Source organism: Hydractinia symbiolongicarpus, chromosome 12 (assembly GCF_029227915.1).
Source record: "Hydractinia symbiolongicarpus strain clone_291-10 chromosome 12, HSymV2.1, whole genome shotgun sequence".
Lineage (NCBI taxonomy): Eukaryota > Metazoa > Cnidaria > Hydrozoa > Anthoathecata > Hydractiniidae > Hydractinia > Hydractinia symbiolongicarpus.
In genome coordinates this window covers 23,814,005-23,833,390 of record NC_079886.1, presented here as the reverse complement: position 1 = coordinate 23,833,390, position 19,386 = coordinate 23,814,005, and the positions used below count along the sequence as shown (strand labels likewise).

Genomic DNA, 19,386 nt, shown 5'->3' with positions numbered 1-19,386 from the left:
CCAACCCCTACCTTCATTTGCTTAAAAAAAAAGGCAGAATGGAGGTAGTAAATCATCTGAGATGTTCTTAAACAAGTGAAATCACTTCTCCAAGTCGCCGATGCGATGGCAGGATAAAAAAGCTAAAATCCTCCAAGCAGGGACACGGATGGTGTGGTGTAGTGCACGACGGATTTTGCATAAGTAGGCAAGGCAACAGTGCATAGCTTGTCTCGTTTATCCAAACCTAAATCGACGCAGAAGGTTGGGAAATAATAGATTTGTACCGAAAGTTGTGAAGTGAAATAAGTGAAAATGAACAGGAAGGTCACGCGATGTGAGAGTAGCTGTTTTTTTGTTAAAACTTTTGTCTGTAGCTTAGCTAGATAGATAGATAGATATGCATATTTTACATGAATAGCCTCACTAATATTGAGGGATATACCCTGTCTATTATTTCCAGGAGGGGCCATTGCTTAGATGGAGAGTCCTAGAGTATTTAATGCTCATTTTGAGCTACGCAGGCCCAATTAGGGCCCACGCGCTCTACTAGACAACTCCCGGCAACATCAAACGGCCCACACATGGAGCCATCTCCCCAATCTCCCTCACATGGCTTGGGTTAACAGGGGGCTATGGTAACATTCACTTGCCCATGTTGAATTGCCGTCAAGAGAAATCGAATCTTGAATCTAATTTCCGTCCGTGAAATACACACATTCGGATAAATCTGGGAGGCTCAGGGGCGTGTTTTGTAGATAAAAGGTATCGGAATTGATGACAAGAGGAATTATGCTCGTGAACGACGAAGAATTTTCAGGCCACAAACAAATTTTTGAAATTTCTCAAAATTCCAGATGTTTTTTTCAAACTTCAGACCCCCTCACCCCGTAGCGGCGACATCCCGCTAATGGGCCCAAAGCAAATTTTCAAAGGTCCCTTATCAGTCAGAGATAACTGCAAGTTAGGCTATGATAGTCTAATAAGTCTACAATAGCCTATTTGAGCAATTTATCTCCCCTAATTAGGCTATCAACATGGTTTTTGCTGCCTATCCCTGTTTTGTTGCATAGTCGCTACAATTTTATTAGCTAAGAACATTCTATAGAACCTCCTTCTGATGGCCAAATATATTTTAGCCTCATTAGACTATTTTTTGTCTATATAACTGATCCAAAGATTTTTGATGTATAATTTTTAGTCCCACAAAGCAAACTATAAAAAATTTTGTTTGAATGAAGATGATCTAATGAGCAAACACACTCTGAAAAAAGTTTGCGCAACCAGACATGGTGGTCGAGATATCCTAAAAGAAGAAAATAAATCTCCTAGGATAGGAGATGATCTTCTAAGTAGTCTATGGAAAATCTCCTAACTAAGCTACTATCCTAGTTTAGCGTGATAGTCCAATTTGCGGTTGTCCCTGACTGATTATTTCAATAAAATTAAAATAACACAAAAAAGTTCCAATTCTTGCGTCCAGGTTTGCGTTTATACAGTTATTATGATATGTAGTAATACACGAAGTAGTGGTTTCAAAAGACAATGCTGCACAGCTATGAGAAAAATCTGCGCAGGGGCTACTGCGCAAAAACTAAAGAAAACAACAACAACAAACACGTTTGCCAGCCCACACAATGGGTATTTTTAGTAAAAAGGAAAGGTTGTTTTAAGTTTTAATATTGAAGTTATGTCTTCTAAATTGGTTTAAAGATGATTAGCACGTTGTAACTAGTTGTACAGATAACTTGAGTTGGATAAAAATAAGGGTATGTTAAGGGTTAGGGTTAGTTTAGGGGTATGAAATGGTGTACAAATGCCATAATCATAATGTTATTGTGGTGAAACCTTTATAAATACAATACTGCATGTTTCAAAGATTTCTTTTTTTTAGTCAAATTTTAATATGTTGTAGATACTGCTTAATTTTGCCATTTTGCAACATTTTAACGCTGTTTTGATTGTAAATTCTGTTTAATTAAGATTTCTACTGTGAAGGTTTGACCATGAAAAGTCCACTTTGTACCCCATTGGAGAGCAACGAAAGAGAACATTCTGACCACAAGAATAACTTTACAAATGCAATATTTCAAAAAAAATTTAAAAGCCTTTTTTGTTTCCTGTTTTACTGTAGCACAACATGTGGAATTTACCCTGTCTATTATTTCCAGGAGGGCCTATTGCTTTGATGGGGAGTCCTAGTATTTAAAGCTTACCTCTCACTTTGAAAAATCTTTATTGGTTCTCAAGATTTTTTACCTAAAATTTGCGCTAATTATGCATGACATATCCTGGATCTAAGTCAGTTGTATTTAAAGGTTTTACCAAGATATGATGATGTATAAAATCAATTTGTTTTTATTTGGGGGGGTTAACCTTTATGTTCAATTGGAGCTACACAGACTTAATTAGGGTCCATGCCCTGCCAAACAACTCCCTGCAAGATCCAACAGCCCACACAGAGCGCCATCTGCCCAATTTCTAACACATGGCTTGGGTTAACCTGGGGCTATAGTAACATTCACTTGCCCGTATCAAGTTGCTGCCAAGAGGAACCGAACCCTTGTCTCCTGCACAAAGTGCGAGAGTTATAACCATTCAGCTGCTGTGCCATCAATAGTAGCTACTGCCAGTAAGCTGATTAATCTTTCAGTATTCTTTCAGCTCTTTTATTGGGTCCTTAAGTATATTTTTCAAAATTTGCTAGTTTAGACATTTTTGCATGTTTTTTGTCTATTTCATGACTTCTATATTGAATTTCAATAAAACACCAAGTATTGTTCCAACTGCTTTATTTTCTTATGGATTGTAAAGTAGACCATGATTATGATGGATTTTGTATAAATATATATTGTAATATAGTTATATTGATCTAAAACCCATATTTCTAATCTACAATATGTAATTTGAATAAAGCTGGTAGGGTCTGGTAAGGAGTAAAATAACCCATATGTGAAAAATCACTTTCTCTTATTAGTGTTAAGGTGTGACGATTGAATGACAAATTCATAAGGTGTGCTGTTACGAAAAATTTAACATATTTTTTTATATGTTATTTATATATGTAGCATCTGTAACTACTTAAAAACAACCCTTAGAAGCTTAGTTTAATTATTCTAAAATGACGAGAAAAGGTTTTGTCAAAGCTTTACAAACTGCAGGCCTGGTCAGGAGACGGTCCGATCGCACGCGCACATGCCCACACGCACGCAAAGAAGTTTATCGTCATTTTAAAAATCTTGTTAAATGTCAGCGAATTAATGGTGTTTGGCTCATACAAGGCAAAAGTGGAAATAAAGCAGGTAACCGCAACATTTACTTGTTTTCAGGGTTTTTTTGTTCTTGTTTGTCATTGATCGGACATGTCAGATAACGAGTTGAACTATTTCTTTTTTCCTATGTGTAGGACGTGAATACATTCATTATATTGCGGAGGCAGTAAAAGAAACAGTAGCTGCTATTATTGCTATCAATAATTTTATGGCGATTCTATCAGACGGATCACAGGCACGCAAAACAAACAACGAGAAAGAGCAGGTATTGGTCAGAACAGTTCGCAATGGCATCCCGATTTATGTTGTTGTGTCTTTACTTGAAATGTACGAGCGCGGAGGAACCGACGCTGACTCCATTAAGGACGCTATTGATAGTGTCTTTCAAGAAGATGAAAATATCCCAATGGAAAGGCAAATGTATCAAGGCAAACTTGTTTCAGCCACAGCTGATGGTGCGAATGTTAACATGGGGATTTATAATGGTGTTTTGACACAACTACAACGCGAGAGACAATGGTTAATCAGCATACATTGTGTCAACCATCGGCTCGAACTCGCCATAAAGGCTGCTGTATCTGAAGTTTGTTCTTTTACAGATTGTGATAGATTTTATCTGTCAATCTATTTTTTATTTAAAAACTCCGGCAAACTGAAAGCAAAAACAAAAAAGGCCTCAGAAGCACTTAATGTAACCCATTACCCCCTTCCAAAGATCCATGGAACGAGATTTTTAAGCCATAGGAGAAGGGGTTTTCAGAAGTTGTTACATAATTAGCCTGCCCTAGTTGCCGTGTTTGATGAAGCCGAAACTGATCGTGGATATAGAGGTGAGACAAAGGGAAAAATTATTGGCATAGCTCGCAAGTTGCGCGATTATAAATTTCTGTGTAAAGTGGCTGCTTATCTCGATTTTCTGGAACGACTTTCTTCCTTGTCTTTGTTGTTCAAAAAAGAACAACTTATGCCGTACGAAATAATTCCAGCTGCGAACCAAACCATTGACAATTTTGAAGAAATGGCACAGGAAGAAATCGATGATATCATTGATTCAAATCTAAGAAAATTTAGGATTGTGGATCAGGACGGATTAGTTACTCTGGTATCGACATATCCAAAAGCTGGTCATGAACTAAAAATGGTTCAAAATCGCGAGTATGTAGACATTGAGCTCGATAACATCGCAAATTTGAGTCATGGATCCATCGAAGAAGCAATGGAAACGAGGAGACAAGGTGCAGAAATCTGTATTCCTTTGATTCGGGAGAAGTTTTCTTCTTTTGAAGAAGACAATTTTAGTAATATGAAATGGCTAGATCCACAGTATTGGACCGACTCTAGAGACGATGAAAAAAACGCCATAGCGCAGTTGATGGCTCATTTCCGTGAACCTCTATCGGCAGCTGGCTTTGATGAAAGTAAAGTCTTTCAAGAGTGGAAAGCGCTGTGATTCACCATCAATAATTTTTACAAAAATGTGAAGGCATCGACGGTTTGGGAAAAAATGATGGTGTACAAGAAACGCGAATTTCCCAACATTCTACTCGTCGTCAAACTAGTGCTTTGTCTTTCCAGCTCAAATTCATCCGTGGAGTGTGTGTTTAGTACACTAACGATTTTATTGTCGGATCGTCAACTCCGAATGAAACACAACACGATGGAGGAGTCATTGTTAATTGCTGGGAATAACTCCCTGTGGAGTGATGGAGAGAAAGAAGAAATTTTGAACAGCGCAGTCGATTCATACATGCAGAAAAGGAGGTTTGTCAGCATGGAGACACCTGTTCTAGTAACAGTTATGGATCACGATACACGCAACGAAGAGAGTAACGAGAGTAGTGATAGTTATGAAACAGACAGCGATGTATAAATAATCTTTAAGTTCGTTAAAAATATATACCAAAACTTTGTAGAGACAACAGCACGTGGGTTTCGTTTATAAAGTTGTTTAAATAACACTTGCATCCATTAAATCCATGATAAAATGTCTATTCCGCCTGTAAGTGCATATTTGCAGACTTGCTTCATCCGTGCTCCGTCTGTGTTCACCACTGCATTAGTTAAGAACCGCATGGCTGGATTTCTTGGTAAGACCTGGTTACCAACGACGAAGGGGCCAGGCAAAAGAGATATATGTCTACGTAGTTCTTTTAACTAAGTCAGGAGTCGGTGATTAGCTAGGATGGGGAGGTTGGCTATGAATAGACTTGCTTATGGATTAAAAAGGCCAGGATTATTCAATAACTCTTAGATCTAAAAGTAATCTGTTAACGGAGGTACTCGGTTCTTCCCGTACCTCATGTAATTTAGGTACACGATAGGGCGTAGGAACGCGATCGCGTACCTCAAAATGAGAAGCCTGCATTTACTACTTGGTTGTTTGGGGTCTGGATCAAAGTTGGTTATTCATTTTTCACATGCTTCATTCAATATGGCAGCTTGTTGTGAACATGGTTTGTAAACATTTTGTTGCTAAAATAAATAAGTCAACAAACGAAAAAGAAGCAAATAAAAAGTAAAAAACAATGCTTCAAAAACTCCACCCTGCCGCTCTCCTGAATGTAATAATTGCACGCCAAAATCATCAGCTAGGCGTGCGATACTGATCGCACGCCTGTATTAGTGTGGGCTTACGTACAACCGCACGCGGGTGCAAATATTCATGACCAAGACTGATTTTAATTTAAAGAATGAACTTTAATCCTGAAAACACTATTTTCGTTCTGTTATTCTTTTTTCCATTATTGCCTTTAGGCGAAATAAATAAATACCTTAAGTTGGTTAATTACCACGAATTCCGCGAATTGTATTCATATTTTCAAAAAATTAATCTTTGCGGGATCCATTTATTGGACCTCGTAAAAACAACCTAAAAGTATGAGAAAAAAGCCCTGTGAACTAGGTGGTGCCCTTTTATTTATCATATTTGGTAGTTTTAAGGTCATAAAGTGTTGTGCATAAAAATCACAAGACCTTTGTGCCACTTTTGCTGCTTTATCTGGAGTAAATTAATAATAACTGCTGGTTCCCTTGTTTTAACTTAAAAAAACAGCCGGTTCTCTGGTGGTTACTTCAAAATACGGCTGGTTAATGTTAGTTACTGCTGGTTCCTACTTATAGTATCTACAAAAGGTTCTTTATGTATAGGAATCAGGTTGCATTAAGTTATAAAGTTTGTGTACATATAGAGTTACATTTAAGCAGTACTGTAGGTCCACTCTGAACTTTGATAAGTTCAAAATGGGTAAATCTAATATAAAAATAATCTAAGCGATTACTTGTGGTTGCTAAATTCAAAATTATAGCTGCTTTGTTGGAACATATTTTGGCCAAGATTGTAGATTGCAAAATTGTTTCACTAATATATTAATTCACTAGGTCACTAGATTGTCACTATTATTTGCAAGGTTCAAAATTGTTTTGCTACTATAATACGAATCCCTAGGTTGTTAGTTTTTTTTCACCACTAATATGATTCACTAGTTCACTTAAAGTTGTTTTCTAACTTATATCTACATCCAAAGCCTTTTATAAAATGTCATTATTGAAAAAGAAGATAGTTTTGTTGTGTTTAGACACCTGGTTAACAGCAAAAACTTATATAATTTGCAAAAACGACCTTACAATTTAACTTTTGTAGTTTTTTCTTATAGAACTACAAATGGCTACACTGGTACGACAGATACACAGACTTTCTTGTCCCTGTGTAAAACTATTGTATCCAATATTTTCACCGGAAAGAAAGTATTCAAGCATATTACCAGCTAGTTTCCAACTTTTAAACAGAAACAATACTTTCCAATCATTTTCTGATGTTCTCAAAGACATATGGGATGGATATCTCTTTGCTGCTCCAAAGAAAAGAAGATCAATTGCAAAAAGAAGACATATGCGTAAATTTAAGCAATTAAAACCAAGAAACGATATTGAAGACTGTGTTGTATGTGGACATAAAAAACTCATGGGTAGATTGTGTAAGAATTGTTTTAGTTGGACTATGTCGTTGACAGAAAAGGTCTGGGAAAAGACAGGCGCAAACAAGTGGGGACGGTATGTCCGATGATGTGAATTACATGCCTGAAAATATTGACATACTTTTTGGTATACAGCCTAGATTCCAAAAGCACATTTTTAACTGTTGTATCATGGTTTTGCATCCTTGATTACAAAGATAAACTACATCTCCAGATTAAATGGTCAAGTGTTTTGTTTTGTTTTGTTTTGTTTTGCAGGGTTTAAATTAAAACTTAATTTGCCTACATATAGGCATCTATAAAAAATTCTCTTTAATTCATTAGTCACAAACTGCTAAGGGAACTTGTAGTTGATTCAACGTTCATGTTAATATTTTGTGATGAAACTAAAATGCGCGATACACTAATTTTTTATTTTACTATTATTATGTCTTTTATAGTTGTGTTTCTAGCTTTTATACTACTTAAATATAGAAATTATAAAAAATATACACAAAAATAGTTACATAGTTAATCAAAATTTAATTTTTTTATGTGATTTATATAAAGAATTAGCTACTTTACCTAAAATAGCTATAATACGAGTAAAAAACAAAACAGATTATTGTTGTTGTAACACCCTTTTCCGTTATGATTATTATATATGTTTAAAAATATGGTTGCTAAAATGTAATACTGCAAGACTTTAACTAAATTATAGTCGATGGCATCTCTATAATAATACGCCAGTTCTGTCTGTCTGTGACTTTTGCAAAGTGGATAAAATTTCTTTGATAAAGTCTATAAAACATCACCTATAAATTTCTTTGACGTTAAAGCAATATTGACGTCAAAGGAAAGTATATTAAGATTAGTGAAGCCATTCCATTGCACTTTTAAATTTGAGGCTAAATAACTTGGAAACGGGTGGAAATAACTGACGTCATCTCCTGTGTGGGTAACTAGGGACTACCTGGAACCAATTTAGGTAAGTTTTCCAAACCTGGGTTACCTAATTCGTTTCGGAATGGAGGGGTTAATGACGTCATCAAGAAACCTTTAAACGCTAATATCTCTGCATTCGTTTGTCAAAAGTACACAATCTTATATATACATATTCTTGATCACAGTTCAAGATCTATACGATGAAGGCAACAGGTATACATATTTTTAACAAAAAAATTTTAGGTTTTGACGGGCCATTGTTGACATCAGCAAAATTTTTAAACCCTTATATCTCATTAACCGCTCATCAAAAGCACATGATCATATACATTTTCTTGATCAGCATTTTAAGCTCTACATTATAGAGGAAATGTGAAAACAAGGTAATAAATTATTTTTTTATGAATGGGTTGATTACGTCACCAAAATTTAAATGTTGCTTCTTTTTTGTTTTTAATCTGCACAAGTGGATTTTTCCACGGGCTTTACTGACTAGTTTCGGAATAATATAAAAACAAGGTTAAATATGCTTGTCTTAACAACCCCCTCCGTTATGAATTTTAAATATATAATTTAATTACTGTTAAAGACTTTAAATGTTGTCAACTAAACTACAGTCCATAAAAAGATTTTGTATTAAAAGAACACTAATTATAGAAATAATTTTTCTTTTTATTTTATTATTTTAAGTGGGATTAGAATAGCATGCTGTATAAATTTTAAAACACGCAACTATAACTTGCAGAAACATCAAAAACAAGTTAATGAATCAGAATGCCCCCTTAATGTTTAGCTGATGATACAAATACCATGAACAAAGAATCAACTGCAAGTGAACCCTGTTTTGCATCCTACCAATTTCCACAGAATTAATATTAAAATCACTTATCTTTCCCTTAATTTTTGTGGTCCTCTAATTTTTTCCCCCAAATTTTTGTGCCATGTATCTAAATGTGATCAGAGTGACTTGATTATGATATGATATCCTTTTTAAAAATGTTTCTGAAAAAAATTATTTTACAGTGTTCCTTGTTAAGCCTTTTTTGTTCATTCAAGGTTTATTTCCTACAATTAGAAAAGATCTAATCTCCACACCCTTTAAAATTAAAAAAGTATAAAAATAATTAAAAAGAAGGATTGCTAGTACTCTATTCCATTGTTTTCTAATTCAGCATGTTTTAAGAACACGCCAAACCCTTTTTTAAACTTATAATAGAAGCAATTCAAGGGAAATATAAAATAACTACTTTTCTTTATTTAAAAATCAAAAAGATTTTTAATCTTTCACACATGCACAGGTTATATACAGGGTGTAATCCAGAAAACTAGGATATGAGCCATTAAATTCCAAATAAAAATTTTGTCAAATTGGTGCAAGGTATTATTAAGATCTTATTTGTTTACAACTTTTTGAAATGGATCATAAGTCCCATATTTTTGAGTCAATATGGTTAGTTTCTGTATCTATCAGGATAAATTCAAGTTGGGAAATAGCTGTTTAGCAGCTCCTGAGAATTCTGGATTACACCGTAATATATTGTAGAATTGAAATACAATCACTATAAGTCTGTATCATCCGAAGCGTGCAAACAGAAAGTCATTCTTTTCTTTGTTTTTAATTACTAAGGCATTATTAACCACTGTATGTGTTTTTTTAAATAGTAAACTACTATACAACCTGTCCAGATGATAGATAGAACTACCATATAATAGATGATCTTTAATTGTAATAAGTAGCCATTCTTACTAGCTACGTGGCTAGTACCACAAATACTGCCAAAGACTTAAAGATGGTGTTTAATTTCCCTATTTCAGTGTCTGTTTATCTTTGTGAAGTCTATTTGAATTTAATATTAACAGAATGACAATGCTCTTAGCTTTCGTGGAATCAAGTCTTTGTTTAATTAGTTTACTTTTGTTATAATCTTTCTTTTTATTAAAAGCTAATAAAAATGGAAACAAAGATTAAAGATAGAGGTACTCTCCAGAATTTCTTGTGCAAAGCTAAAGTATGTTTTAAATTTTCTGCTAGTATTAATAATTTTTTCAGATGCAGTATTCTGTAATCTAATTGTATTGTTTTTTGATGGATGATCTATTATAAAATTGAATATTTTCTTTAGAATTTTATGAAAGCTACACCAATTGAAAAATGCAATGTTTTTTTTGTAATTGGCAATGAATCGGCTGATTTGGACTCAATTATATCAGCGATTGTTTATGCTTTTTATTTGCATGAAAAGGTCAGAAAGCAGGTGAGGTATCTAAATATTTTGATGTTTATTGTCTTGTGTTGGCTTTATAATATGGTTTAAGTTTTTCTCACATTTTGATTGGCTAATCCACACGAAATATATGCTATATTTTGATTTTCTATCAAAAAATTAGTGCAATTATTTTCTCAATACTATAGTGCAAAAAGCGCTTATACTTTTTTACTGATTGGTTTAATTCGTTGGGTGAAGTTAAAAAAAAAGAGAAATTGTCTCAAATTTATATTTTCTCATATAAAACAAGTAATTTTTTTTTAAACCAACAACATTTAGTCATAAATATACACAGTTCAATTATTATTTTGTTCACATACAGTCATTGGAGATACATTAAGGTGCCAGTGCAAAGAGTAAATAAGTTTAATTGTGACTTCAGATGGGCATCTTATATTTATAGCATACTGAAGGAGATATTTCTTTAATTCGATTATCTGCACAGAAGGATTTTGTGGAAGTAAAAAGGAAATTGAGAAAGAAGTTATGCATGCATAATTATTAAGACATTTGTCATAAAATTAAATGACATAATCACATAATATTATCTTGCAATAATTTTTTTCCACTGTTGAACAAAGAACCTTTTGAACCATGACTGAAACTTGTAAAGGTTTAATTTCAAATGTTTATTCCTTTGAAATATTGTTGATTGATGAACTATTTATATATATGTTGAGAAGATGTATATAATCATGTAATACTCATAATATTTTGAAACTAGTATCGTTTGCAAAACGTTTTCTTGTGAAGTTTACTTTCTGTTTGTTTAGCATCTAAAATTAACTTACTTAATGTTGCTGTTCGCTATTACATATTGTTAACCGTCTGGATTTTTCAAGTGGGCAATACAGCTTTTTAGGCATTCTGATTGGCTTAGCGCTCTTGACAACAGGCCAATATTTTGCGGTATTGCCCTTTGTCAAGAGAAATGGTAGCTTAAAATGTAAACAAGCACGAAAAACAAGTTTTAAGAAGCATTGGAAATGATTAACTCCTACAATACATTTATCTTTAAAAACATTTTCATAGGATAAACACAACAACAATGTCAAGTTTAACAGTTAAAATAACCAGATTCAACAACATTCTCTCCGGGTGCTTCTTCAACATGGCTAGTTAACTACCTACATAGTCCATAAATAAAAAAAACGATGATCTTATATCCAGTTTTATTAAAAATACTAAATACAGAACGACGAAATTATAACAAATACTTCTCCTCCCATTTTCAGACTTGTTCCTTCGGCTTTTTGGTTACTCAGTCAATATAAAACTTATTATAGCCTATGTTATTCTTCACTAGCTAGTGGGCTAGTTAAAAAACTTACTTCAATATTCGCCGTAACTAAATTTTAGTTGCACATTCAACTTTTCTTCTCCAAGTGTCGAACATCGTAATGTTTTGTTTACAGAGATTTATTTTATAGGGACTTTCGAATTCTGCATACAATGTTTGTTTTTAGACAGGACTGTTTCGAATTTTGACCTTAAGTGTTAACGAAAGTAGTGCTAGTGGATTATGTTATTATAAGAACAGTAAACCGAAGTTCTTTATTTTTTATTTTATCGAACTTAGACGGTTAACAAATACAATAATCAGTCATTGCACCGACCTCGCAAGCTCAGTCGGCACTTAGACCTCGGGTGATATTTTGCGGTACAGCCCAGGGTAATCGGTTATTATTCTATTAGCGAAGTACTTTTACGTACATGTTGAAATACATTCACAATCCTGATTACAACCATATCATCATGTCTTATTAATGCATTTAGAATTGCAATGAAAGCTAAAGTTAAACAGAACCATTAGTCCAAGTAATTCAGGATTTTTAGGTTCTTAGATGTTAAGAGATTTTTACCGTCCAAGATTTTGTGGTGTGTATTTATTTATCTACTAGTCAATAAGGCCCGTGGAAAAATCCACTTAGGCAGAAGGACAATGAAAAAATAGGTTGTTTTAAATTTTTTGCTGACTTTTTTAACGAAATTTAGTTTATTCGTTGCCTGTACTGTGCAGAGGTGTAAACGCTGACCAAGAAAATGTATATGATCATGTCTTTTTGATAAGCGGTTAATGAGATATAAGGGTTTTAAAATTATGCTGACGTCAGCAATGGCCAGTCAAACCCCCCAAAATTTTTTTTTAGATATTTGTATACCTGCTGGTTTCATTGTATAGGTCTTGAAACGCTGATCAAGAAAATGTATAGGATCGCGTATTTTTGACAAGCGGTTGCAGACATAAGGTTTGAAGGTTTTTTTGATGACGTCATCAAAACGTCCATTCTAAAACGGATTCGGGGACCCAGGTTTGGGAAACTTACCCAAATTGGTTCCAGGTGGTCCCTAGTTACCTACGCAGGAGATGATGTCAGTTATTTCAACCCGTTTCCAAGTTATTTAGCCTTAAATTTAAAAGTGCAATGCAATGGCTTCACTAATGTTAATATACTTTCCTTTGATGTCAATATTGCTTTAACGTCAAAGTTTGGTAATTTACAGAGCAAATTTATAGACGATGTTTTATAGACTTTATCAAAGAAATTTTATCCACTTTGCAAAAGTCACAGACAGACAGACAGACAGACAGAACTGGCGTATTATTATATAGTTTTTTGTTTACAAACTTACTGTTCACTTGCCTTATCACTGTCCAGTCTTTAATAGACCATTAGAACATTAATAGACACAAAAAATGTGATATTTTGGTGCAACACTTTAGGTTAATGTGAAGCAAACCATTAGTCAAAGTAATTCAGGATTTTTAGGTTTTTAGATGTTAAGGCATTTCCACTGTCCAAGATTTTGTAGTGTGTATTTATTTATTTATTTTGGTTTAAAAACTTGCTATTCACTTGCCTTATTGCTGTCCAAGTCTTCAATAGACTGTTAAAGTTATAAATACAACTGCAGTATGGGGAAATAAAATTCTAGTTGACTATGTAAAAAAGGAATGTTCTTTCAATTTAGAATGGCAAAGACATATATGTCCCTGTAGTCTGCATCCCAGAAGAAGACATGCACTTACGTACAGAAGTTATTGTTTTATTTCAGAAGTGTGGTATTGATTTGAAAGATATTGTTTACATAAATGAAGTCAACTTTTTAGCATGTTTAACTAGCTATACTGTCAATGTGACATTAGTTGATCACAATGATGTTGGAACTCATGGTGTTTTAAAAAATTCTGTTCATCGTATTGTAGGTATGTTATATTTGCTCACAAGGTTGCATGCATGTTTCCTTTATTTAAGATAATTTATTAATACATCAAATTTTGCAATACACTGGTTATTTATTATTTTTATTAGTTTTTATTATTAGTTTTTTGAAAACTTCTTACCTTTCCAAGCAAATAAAAGCATGAGATACCAAATGAGCTTTAGACTCTACATTTTTGACTGGTGTAGCTTTGATGAAATTTTAAGGCGAATAATGGCGATGTGCTAGACAGTTTGTCTGCATATTTTAAATCATGCTCACTTGGCCCTCACCTGTAAAATGGTTAAAAAACTGTTATTGTTAAAGTAATTATGTCCAAAATCACTCTGAAGTGTGTGCGTTAACCAAGAGGTATATTTCCAAAAAGAAAACATTGTGCGTTGGAGTACACCGAAACAATTTCATGTATGGAGGATAAACTATTAATCAATTTTTTTTTTGTATGTGAAATGATTTTTCAACCCTTGGCTTGCAATAAGAAACCACCTTAAACTTAAAAGAAAGTAAACCACAAAATGAGTTTATTTATTGGTAATAATCTACAGTTGAATTTGTGTCTTTGTGCGTATGTTTTCCTTGTGTACATGCTTATTATTTTTGTTGAAATGTTTTTATTCATTATTACTTTGTTATTATTTATTTTTTATTATATTATTGTTTTGGTTTGTATTCTATATTATAGATCATCACCAGGACAGCATGCAATTTGATGAAAGCAAGGTCTGCAAAAACATAAAAATGGTTGGATCTTGTTGCACCTTAGTTGCAGAGGAAATTTACTACAATAAGAGTGAATTACTTTCTATACATCCAGTTGCAGAACTCTTACTTGCTGCTATTTTAATTGACACTATAAATCTTGATCTTCACTCTGCTCGTACAGTGGAATTAGATGTTTTTATTGGAGAAGTTCTTTCTCAACATATCACTCAAGATCCAGATGAACTATTTGAACTGTTGCAGAAAGGTACTTTTAAAAATATTTTTGCTACACATTTTTTGTTGATTGTTTATGTAAGAAACAGGTGGTTGCATATATAGTTTGGTCCTCAGCCTAAATGTAACACAGCAAACTAATCGTCCTAAATTCATTATCTGTTTTTTGTCTTAGCTAAACTAGACATCAGCCCAATGTCTAGTTACAATATTCTACGGAAAGATTACAAAAAGGTCCCATCTTGTGCAGTACAAATGGGAATATCTTCTGTCATGTTGGAACCTTCACAGCTGTTAGCAAGAGGTGACTTCCTATCTGTTGTCCAATCATATCTCTCTCGAAATGAACTTCAAGCAATTGTTATTATGTTTATTTATTTCGACAAAAACTCTATTCCACTCCGTGAAATTGCAGTGGTGTCTGAAAGTGTCACTACTTGTGACAGGATTGTTACCTGTTTACTTTCACACACAAAGAAACTTGATCTTTATGAAATTGCAAATAAAATAACTAATGTGTCTAAGCCAAGCATGCGTTTATTTAAGCAGGCTAATGTAAAGTCATCACGAAAAGTTGTTTTACCATTATTGCAAGAAATGTAAGTAATAAAGTGTTTATTTCTGTTTTTGGTGTTATAAAATGTTGTCAACTTTATTTGAAGAAATAAAACGACAGTTTTCATTACGAAATAGAATATGGAAAATATTCTTATGTGCAAACTGTGTTTTTATTAAAAATTGAAATGAATAATAATAATTCATGCAGTTAAATTCTGCTACCTAAAGCATTCAAAACAAAAGCAAGGTAATCCCATACTATACTGTATCTTGTTTAATAAATTTCCCTTAAAACCTAATAGTTGTAGGATTCAGTACAAACAGTTAATTACCACTTGCTTAGTAGCTTAAAATTAACTACTTGACAGCTGAAAATTATTTAATCATGTACTGAATTACTCTGAATGGCAATTAAATATAAAAAATTCAAGTACAAATTAAAGAACTGAAATCTTCTAAGGGATCTCGATGCATTACACTGAATGAATAGAAAACCCTTTTTTTTGTTTAATGTAAACATATAATGAAAACATATGTTATGAATGACATTGAGAAAATGTAGAAAGCATTAACGTGTTTCTATTGCAGTAAATCAAATTACATAAATTAAAATGTTTTGTTTTTGTGATATGTTCTTTATAAATTGAATTACTGTGGTATAATAACAACATGAAAAAAAAAAACAAAGATTGAAATTAAAAATTTATAGAATAAAAAAAATATAAATTATAAATAGGTTTAACAATAATCAATTTAAAGTGATTGTTTTGGTGGAGTATAAAGGTAAATCGAATCCAAAGTGTGTCAAATACCACACTTTAGAGGCTACAAAACACTCTTTACCTGATGATTTGCCATCTACCGTGACATAAACAAACCTGCGCCTTAGCTTCCCAAATAGTGCGAAAATAATGGATCAAGTGGGACTTAAACCCACAAACGTGATTGCTCTATACTATTTCTCGTTACTATTACATTGTCTTGAAGTTATGTAAGGTTTTACAGGCCTTAGGAGAACGCTGAAAGTTTCATGAAATACGACCTTCCACTTGCTTTTTGGGACTCTATGTTTTATATCTTATTTTTTAGTTAATGTCTGATACCTATTGAAATGAAAAAGTGTTTTTATTCTTTTTGTCTTGAAAATCTTATTGAAAAGGCTCATTCTTTTTGATAAACTTATTAGAAATGAATATTATTTTATAGCTTGTCTTGTTCTAAGCATGCAAAATACTTGCAACGAAGAAAAATTTGGGTTTTTTACCTCCTCCATTCCCTTTTAAGATGTTGTTGCTGTACTTGCTGGTTAACAAACTGAAGATTGGAAAAGTGATCCAATGGTAACGGCCATCTTTCAGTCCTAGGTTTTTTACTATATACAACAGTAAAAAGCGTTTGGCAACTAAGGCCTTACAAAAACCGTTCTAATGTTCATAAGTATCAAAGACTAGTCGTACAGCTTGCGGAGGAACGCAAACATTTTACAGAGAGAAAATATCGATGACCAATGATCCGCCGCATATAAAGAATTTTAAGAGAGGGGAATATGTTTAGTAATTACTTTATTGTGCAGAGCTTGAATCTCTGATTTAAATAATGTATAGGAACATGTCTGTTAGATGAGTCGTTTGAAGATTTTCCGATGATGCCATTAAGTATTAAGCTATTAATTCCACCATTAAAAAAACGTTCTTGGCAACAGAATTGAACTATCTAAAATAAAAACGCTTAAAAATTCGATGTAATATATCTTTTACAACTGTTCTTCTTTTGTTTTTCCCTGCTGTATGGTAGCTGTAGTTATCCTCGTGTTTCGACGCTGCTCGTATGACATCGAATCTTTGCATGCGACCAACTGGTAAAATCTTTTTCGAATCGAAGAGTTCATAAAGACATAAATTAACACATCTGACAAGTACGCACAGCTATACAATAAAAATAACAGCATGAGGCGCCACATGCTCTTAAATTTGTCAACTTTTTGAACGTAAAACAAGATCATTAGCGTGACTTGTGGAGCTGCGGTAAAGAGAAGGAATGTGATGATAATCCAGAAAGGTATAAAATACCCTTTATTTGGTCTTCTTTGTGTTGGCTCTTCGCCACAGGTGTTTCTTACAACTGACATATGTTTTGTTTTTTTCGTGAGTTTGATCTTGCGATATATATATACGTATGTTATGCCGAATATAACTATAACGATCGCGGTGTATGTTGGGAAAATAATTTGGTTCATAACGGCCAGTGGTTTGGTGTGGTAATGCAAATTTGTGAAGAGGACGATACAGTAACAACATATGCTTAGAATCCAACTGATTTGAATCATTCGTCTAACAATGTTTACGTTGAAATATAATTCGTACTTAATGTTGAGTATAATAGTGAAGAAACGGTCTGTTGTGAGAAGTACAATCAGGTTGTACCATTGAATGTACAGGAAGGAAGTTAGAAGTATAGCTACATTCTCATACACTGTGTCATGACCAAAATAAGCGAGGTAAACCAGTATATTTTGCAAAATCATGATCATTATTTCTAATATGCTTAAATTGATGAAATATTGTTTTTGGTTACGATGAATGCTGTTTGGTTTATTCAATAAGTAAATACCAATAATGTGTAAAATAATGGCTGATAAGCTAACTAAGGTGTTTGTCACTGCGATTATGAATGCAGTGGGTGATGTCATTATTAAATCGCGTTCTGGTAACCAACAGGAATATACACAGAGCTGCTGAAGAAATGAATTATGAAATGGTTTCACTGTTCTCTCGGATTGTTTATCAGAGTGGGTTTTCGATATTAAAACAGGTGAAGATACATTTTATTAATTTTTTTTTAAGGTCTCATTATAGTGTTTGTATTGTTTTATTTCAATCCAAACTCAACAATTTTATATGGCGCAGTGCTTTTTATATTTAACTTTTTAATTGAATTTAAAAACGGTTTGTTATGTGTTCCCCCTCCCTGTAGAAGTTGAGCTATGAACTTTAGTTTTTAAATTTAAGGCGTAATATTCAGAGATATATTTTAAACCTGACTTTCTCAAGTCCTGTAAGGGAAAGTAGTGTGAGGAATAGCTCCACGGATACTTTTTCACCCTGTTTGTGTGAGTCATATGATTCACAATTGTGAGATTTGCTGACTTTGCAAAAATATTTTATACTAGTCGTTAGCCCGTGAAAAATCCACGGGTTCGCCCGTCGCAACTAAGCTACCATTTTGCGTGACGGACGGACAGACAGACGTATACGGGCATTATAATATTTATAATATAGATAACAGATATTGTTAACATACATAACTCTCAGTATAATCTTAAAATTGTGTTTTTGTTTTATAACCTACATTGTACGTTACAGTATTGAAACCACAAGATCTGAATCTCAATTTCTGTACCCTACCAACTGAGAGTTGTCACGCCACCTTAAAACTGTTCATTTTTTGTTAACAAACCTACTTTCTACATTTAATGTTAACTACATTTTTCACGTCCTGTTGTATATCTTTTATTTGTTGTCATTTATTTCTTCTTTGTAACTTTGTTTATTTTATTTTAGAACAGAAATTTCTTTCAAAGTATCAATTATGCGGGCTGCGGATTTTACTCGATTTTGTTTTGCTAAATTTCTTTAAAAACTGTGAAATTATCCCTGAAAACCGTAAGTCCTACCCCTTCTGGTAACTCAACTTGCAACTGAATTAAAATGCATCTATTCTAGTAACAGTTCTAGATGAATTTTTAGAACAAAAAGGAACAGTATATAGATATTATTTAGTGTGTTTATCAAACCTGGACATCATTTAATGCGTAAATAATGCTTAATCCGCCTTTACTGTTGCCTAACTACTGGATCTACTGGAATCAACATAGAGGTGGGAAAGAGAGAGCTTACACTGAATATAACCTTGTATTTAGCTAGGGAATACCGAGATAGCTTAAGATTCCTAATTTAAATGTGCTTAACATTCGGTATGCTTTGTTGAGGTATTTCTGTTTCGAGCTTCTGCTAGAGAATAGTCAACTTTCTTTTTGGTTGTAACAATGTTTACTCCAACAAGCTAGCCAGGGGAATTTAATGCAAGCACATTATTTTGAACTACATGTGCATTTTTTGGGTTATTTTTTCTTTCTGTTCAAATTGATGTCGTTTTTCGCTTTTATATCTTCTATTAATTTGGTAGATTCTATACTTTAGAAATGTTTCTCGGAGCATAATTTTGCGGTTTTACACATTCCTGTAAAATGGC

At 33.3% G+C, this 19,386-nt stretch overlaps 1 protein-coding gene across 1 annotated transcript; it reads left to right on the top strand.

Moving 5' to 3' along the window:
- The first annotated feature begins 237 nt into the window (after positions 1-237).
- On the top strand, positions 238-15,205 carry LOC130621516 (exopolyphosphatase PRUNE1-like). The gene is made up of 6 exons (XM_057436816.1): positions 238-316; positions 6,905-10,158; positions 10,273-10,404; positions 13,390-13,624; positions 14,324-14,608; positions 14,753-15,205. Exons 2-6 carry the CDS (start codon positions 10,102-10,104, stop codon positions 15,178-15,180), a joined length of 1,137 nt encoding a protein of 378 aa, XP_057292799.1. The 5' UTR covers positions 238-316; positions 6,905-10,101; the 3' UTR covers positions 15,181-15,205.
- The last annotated feature ends 4,181 nt before the right edge of the window (positions 15,206-19,386 follow it).